Below are 6,314 nucleotides of genomic sequence, written 5' to 3'. Positions count from 1 at the left end.
TATATATGTATGTGTGCGTTAAACATAAAGTCTATGTTTTAGACTAAAGATAGCATAAAAGACTGGAGAAAGAGTCCATTTCCTGAAATAGTCTCTCCTGAGGCCTCCAATAGTGGATGACAGAAAAGGCAATGAAATCTTCCTATTACGAGACACATCACATTATTACCTGGCAAACTAGATGAGCTGGAGCCTGACTTGATACTGGAGCTAGACAAGGAAGTCCAGTCATACGCTGATTCTGTTCTCTTCAGTGCTTCCTGATAGTTCATGTATAGTTGCTTCCCATACTAAGCAAAATGACAAACAAATTTAACAACTGTATAGGCTGTGTACCCTTTTCAGACTGCTGAGCTCCACCTCTGGCTTCCCTATTGGCTTCCCTTTTTTCCCCTCAGAGAGAAACAACAGAGTTGTTTGTTTGTTAGAGGCTCTTTGTTAAGGAGCTCAGGCAACATTAATTTTTTATTAGTGAACTGCTGAAAGAAAGTAAAACAGTTTACTTATGCTCGAAGAGACAAGTGTCAAGTAAGAAATGTGCCCATGAATAAACTAAGCCAACCTCGGGATGTTAGAAAACAATTCTGTTTTCTCTATTCTCTTTTCCCATAAGCCTTCTTTTTAAAATCTGTAAGGGAACTGGCTAAAAGCTAGCCACGACATCAGTTAGAACATTGCCATGTGGTAAGAGGTACAGCAGAAACAAGAAAGGGCCCAATTACTGAATTATCGTAACAACAAAGCCTAACAATTTTGCTAGGGAATAAAATATGTAAGAAGATTGTACAGTGCATGTTCAGAGTAGTTAAACAGAGGGAAGATAGATTTAGTATGTATTTTGCTAAGTAACTGTAAATGGCTTCAAACAGATAATGACAACAGCTCATGCACAACAGTGCAAGACTGCCTAGAGGCAGTTACCTTAGCAATGCGGATGCCATTGATCCATTGGTGTAGAGTTCTTACATCATCACAGCAAAGATACTTGATATACTGGGACTTCTTCTGGATCTGAGGATGCTGCAGAAAAATTGTTAATCCTCATCAATATTTTAACAGGTTGGAATGCAAGGAAAGCCATTTATCTGTTGAGGTCCATACAGACAAACTTAATGCTGGAAGCTCTTCAATAGTAGTCTGTATTTGAGCCCACGTAAAAAATGCTTGAGAATATTTCAAGAGGTGGCAGTGGGGATTGCTTCACACACAGATCAGCAGTGTGTGTTCAGTGTGTACCGATATCAGGTATGAAACACTAAGAAAGGGTGAACCTTTCAGTACTTCAGTGCTGTATCTTCTACATACCAACAGTCTTCTGTACCTTAGATACTCTCAAGTCAAGTGGTCAGAAAAGTATCAGCTTGTAAAATCCTTTCCTAAACACAAGCAAGGGACTGCCGAAGCCTAAAGAGTTATCTCCTTTCACTGCTCCATAGACTAACTCACCACCTCAGGGAGACAACTGATACTTCACCTTCCTCTCACATCAAAACAAACTGGAGGAAGTCAAACGCACTGCTCTTCTCTGCTTTTGTACGGCTTGAGTGAAACACTCCACAAATGATACGCTGCTAAGCACAATTCCATTTTCAGCTTGTAGAGTCTTCAAGGTCCCCACCCTACTGACACAGGGCTATAATCTAAAATACTTGCTGCTCCCACATGCATGTATAAAAAAGAAAAGGCACTGTATGTAATCAATCAGGCAGTCAAGAAAGAAATGTCTATTTTTGAAAAATCAGACACTGGAAATCATTGTGGATGGATTATTCCATCTGTTTCCTGGCCATGCTGTAGAAGTTACATATCTCACAGCTGTCAGGGCAACTCTGAATACTCAAGTTCTTATCATTTCCTCTTTCAGCTTACAGTTCAGTGACACAGTTTTGCTAGATGATTGTAGGTATTTAAGTTTTACTGAAGACTGTCTGAAACATACATCAAAGAACTTTTAATGTCTTTTTGTCTTCCAAACAAACATAATTATTTCAAAATGAACATGAATATGTTTATCTCCACAACAGAATATACATAACTAACTTCATTATGGTATTAGAAAATTGCTTTCATTTTTCACTACCAGCCTCTTTCACATACATGTTGTAAAACAAAGAAGAGTCTACAGAAGCACAAACAACTACTTTGCCAACAAGTCCTTTTTCCTGGACTTACTAAAAAATCTGGCTATATAGAAATAAGAGAACTTCTCAGAAACCTAACATTTGGGACCAAGGAGCTAATATTATATACTAGCATACAAATGTTATATTTAACAACAGCACAGCACTTGTCTTGCACAGTAAGGTTCAAGATAAACAAGGAAAGCAAACACGTAAAGACAGATCCATTCTGGACTTCAGTGAGAATCAGCCTTTCAGTTTGTATTTGCCATTCACATCTCCAGAAAAACGTTCACGTTTTGGAGATATTTCCCAGCTTAGTGAATCTTTATGGCACAAAACTGAGCTTCTATTAAAAAAAAAAACAACCTGTATGGCTTCTATATGTTGGCATTAATAAAAAACATAGATGTAATATTTTAAGAATTGAGGAAGGCAGAACTCAATCCTGCTTAATATAGGAATTTGGTGATTCACCAGTTCCACACTGAAAACAAACCCTACGCTTTAATTTACTTAAATAAACGGACAATTTACACAAATTAAAATTTGACTGTACCATTTTCATGTCTTCATTTATGTTCAGAATAGTAATACTTTTTTTTAAAAAAAATCTACTTAGATAAGACTTAGTCTGATTTACTCTGTGTGGTCAACAAGTCTAGAAAAATAAATCACTATTAACCTGTCCAAACGATGTGGATAGAAAGTGACATATAAGCAGAAGAAATCAATTTACTTCAAGGAATGTACAAATACCTACAAACACTGACATTTTTGCTTTTAACTGCATTCAATTAACTGCATCAATGACCTAAAAGAACATGGAAAATATTTCCATTTTCAGTTGTATGCCTTTGCCCTTAGCATCATGTCCCAGCTTTGATATTCAGTGTCTACCTCTCAGTGGACCAAATGCATGTTGCCCTGTCTATTGGAAGATGAAAATGTCTTTTCGTACAGCAGACAGGCAGCCACACTCCGAGCAAATAAAACATCTTAATGTACTAAGATACTGAACACCACATAAACTACAGATCAGGGAAGGTAAGAGGTCAAAGGAAAACTGTAAATGTAACTATAACAATCTCTTGTTACTCGCACCATTTTCAAATCCATGAAGACATTTTACTTGCTGCGAACATAGTGTGAAAACTTGTTTTAAAATAGCTTTGTAGCTATAGCTATCTTGCAGGAACAGACACCATTTTGAACACTGTGTGGGAGTCGAGAGAGACTGGGAGATGAGTTGATGCAACTTAAAGTAACCTGAAGTACTCAAGTTATTAATCTCACAGTTTCAGATCAGGTCACTGCTTTCATACCATTTTTTTCTACTTGTCCATTATACTCAGAAGTTTATGCCTTTACAGCACCCCCTTTCCCTTAGGTTGGGCAATATGGGTAGACTTGCCTCTCTAATATCAATTTCTACACAGCACTAGACCTACGCTCTAAGAAGACAGCAACTCCCTGAAGTTAGCATTTTAAAGGGTATTATCTCACTGAACATAAATTGTTGTGAGGTACAGAGTTGCCAAAGGAAAAAAAAAATAGTTTAATGTTATGTTTTAGAGTATGATGAACAGTTAAATAGACTGGGACTCATCAGTCTGGAAATAAGAAAACTGAGGGCAGTATGAAAACATTTACAATGTCATGAGGAACAGGGAGAACAGGCAGCAATTGTTCACCTCCTATACAAGAATTAGAGGAAAATGAAATGTAAAGTAACTGATGGTTCCAGAACAAGTAAAAGTGTACAAGGTATATACGCAACTGCTGCAGCATTCTTAAAATTTCTTGGAATCACAAAAAAGACGGGGCATATTCAAAGAGTAAGAATGTACCTACGCTATTAAACAGCCAAGATCCACTTCCCGCTCCCTACATTTCTAAAGGCTGAAAAAGTATTCTGTGGAAGTATCTCTGCAAGGATGATCTAATTTTTCTCTAAGCAGTTTATAAAGAAAGGCCACTATCAGAGAAAACTAGAGTGCTAGATGAATCCAGTAAAGCCATTCTGCTGCTCTCTGTGATCTTTTTTCATCCTCCACCACACAATCCACATGGATCTTCTGGCAGGTGGAGGAAATCTGTCAGCTTGATGGGGAAGAAAGTGATTCATAGCCATTTCTTCCTTCTGCACTAGTCCCTGCATGGTATTTTCTCTTTTTTTTTTACTGTATTTCTGTCAAGAAAGCTCATTAAAACTCTGCAGAAAACACAGTTAAACGTAGCTTTCTCACCGTCACTGTAACTCAGGACAATTTAGATTTCACATGTGCAGAATGAAGATAATTTAGAGGTTCATCTTGCAAAATGACAGGCATAGTTTTCCAATTATTATACAACTATAAGAAGTGTATTCTAAAGTATAATCTCTCCCAAGATAAATATTGTGTTAATCAGGTCTTGGTCACAATTTGGAAGTAGAGTTATTACAAGGGACTAAAATTAGTGTAGAAATGTTTCGAGCTCTTCAATTGCTCTTTTCAGTATGAGAATTTTCAAAACAATTAACAAGTTACCTTTAGCACTAAACAATAGTCTGTGGGTGCTTTGTATTTGTTCCGATAGTCCTGTCCATAGTAAACATTGACGTGATCTAGCTGTAGAAAGCACACGAGATCCCGTGAGACCTATTAAATACAAAAATAACCATTTACAAAATATCTTTATAAGAAAACCACACACACTAACAAAATCAGTCTAGTGTTAAGATCCAATACTAATATAGGGTCTAGTTAAGGCCAAATATTACTTTCAATCTGATTCAAAAATTACCAATACAAGGAGATACAGCCATGCATAAATTCTGTACGGGACCTTCATTTTTAACCAGGATATCCTTTTCCAAATTCAGTTTAGTTTTTTGTGTTTTGCCTGCATTTTGCCTTTTGACAACATTTTATACCAGACTACTAACGTTTACTCAGAGCTGTTATCAGAGGAAAGTAAATAGGACTTGTTGACCAGGAACTTTTAAACAGCTGTTGGCTACATTTCACCCTGGTAATAATCAAGGTGTCCAAATTCCTGTGTCACTGTGAGTAAAATTCTAACAGTGTTTGGCAGTGATTGTAGGGCACAGAATTTCAACAGGCTATCTTGCATATAGATTGTTTTAATACAGCTAACATCTGTGGAAGGAACATCTGAAGCTCTAGAGGAAGCTGATGTACTGACAGAGATTTCCTCTTCATTGCCAGCTGTGTGGGAAGTAGACTTCCTGTACTGGGGATCAGATGATGCTGTCAAGACCGATGAATTCATGGACAACCTGAACTCCCAGTAGTTCAGCCTTGAAGCTATAACGCATTTGTAACAGCTTTCTATTTACTTTTCATTATTGATACACACAGAACAGCAGTAAGTGACACTGAAGAAATGGTATTATATTTACCAGTTTCAAAAAACAGCACAAATTGGTCTGAAAAGTATCCTACTTACATGAACTAAAACCAATGAAATTATGCAGACTGATTGTGGAGTTAGTCTGATATATTATGACTGGCATTTGCAGTGCAATTTGGTGCTTCATCTGAATTTTGGTTGAGAAAAGACAGCCTCTTAACTCCACCAATCATTCTTCCTCAAGTGTTTCTGAACACCTAACCCTGAGCTCACTCAAGAAGCAGACCCGTGTCTTTCTGTATTTTTAAATCTGGGGTTACATCCTTCACATCAAGTGCTACCACAGTAATTTACACAATATTTCCATGATAAAGCCACACTTTTAATTAAGGGATGTGGTACTAGGCAAGGAATAGCTAAGTCAAAATTTAAGGCTGACTTTTGTGCGCATGATTTACCAGCAATAAAAAATTCAGGGAAACTGCTTTTAAATAGCATACCTTTGCCTTCCCTTTAGGGACATAGTAGATTCCAGAAGCTCGAAGAAGAAAGTAACGTTTCTTCCAGGACTTTTTACCATCCTCTTTCAGCCACAAAACTCCCTCAATCTCTGGCACGGTTACAGAACTTCCACAGAAACATTCCTGCCGACAGACAGTGGTTAGGGAAGAGAGAAACAGAGAGAACATACAGCATGCAGTGGTTTGTTTTTAATGACCAAAAATCTTTATCTAAGGAACGCACACATAACAGGGACAGTTCTTTTTTTCATGCAGTGATATGAATTCAAGACATTTATTGTAGAAGCTATAAGGTAATTCAGATAAACACAATAGG

General features: G+C 37.2%; 1 protein-coding gene across 1 annotated transcript in view; it reads right to left on the bottom strand.

Moving 5' to 3' along the window:
* Positions 1-169: 169 nt before the first annotated feature.
* RAPH1 (Ras association (RalGDS/AF-6) and pleckstrin homology domains 1) overlaps positions 170-6,314 on the bottom strand; it is a gene marked incomplete at its 3' end in the record, with an annotated part of 46,608 nt that continues 40,463 nt past the window's right edge. The window contains exons 12-15 of the mRNA XM_010169256.1: positions 5,978-6,121; positions 4,652-4,762; positions 922-1,020; positions 170-290 (exon numbers count right to left, since the gene is read on the bottom strand). Coding sequence (XP_010167558.1) covers positions 170-290; positions 922-1,020; positions 4,652-4,762; positions 5,978-6,121 — 475 coding nt within the window. The remainder of the gene's footprint in view (positions 291-921; positions 1,021-4,651; positions 4,763-5,977; positions 6,122-6,314) is intronic.

Source organism: Antrostomus carolinensis, unplaced genomic scaffold, assembly GCF_000700745.2.
Source record: "Antrostomus carolinensis isolate BGI_N321 unplaced genomic scaffold, ASM70074v2 scaffold1196, whole genome shotgun sequence".
In the NCBI taxonomy this organism is placed as follows: domain Eukaryota; kingdom Metazoa; phylum Chordata; class Aves; order Caprimulgiformes; family Caprimulgidae; genus Antrostomus; species Antrostomus carolinensis.
The sequence above is the reverse complement of the archived record's forward strand: the minus strand, read 5'-3'. Positions and strand labels throughout refer to the sequence as shown.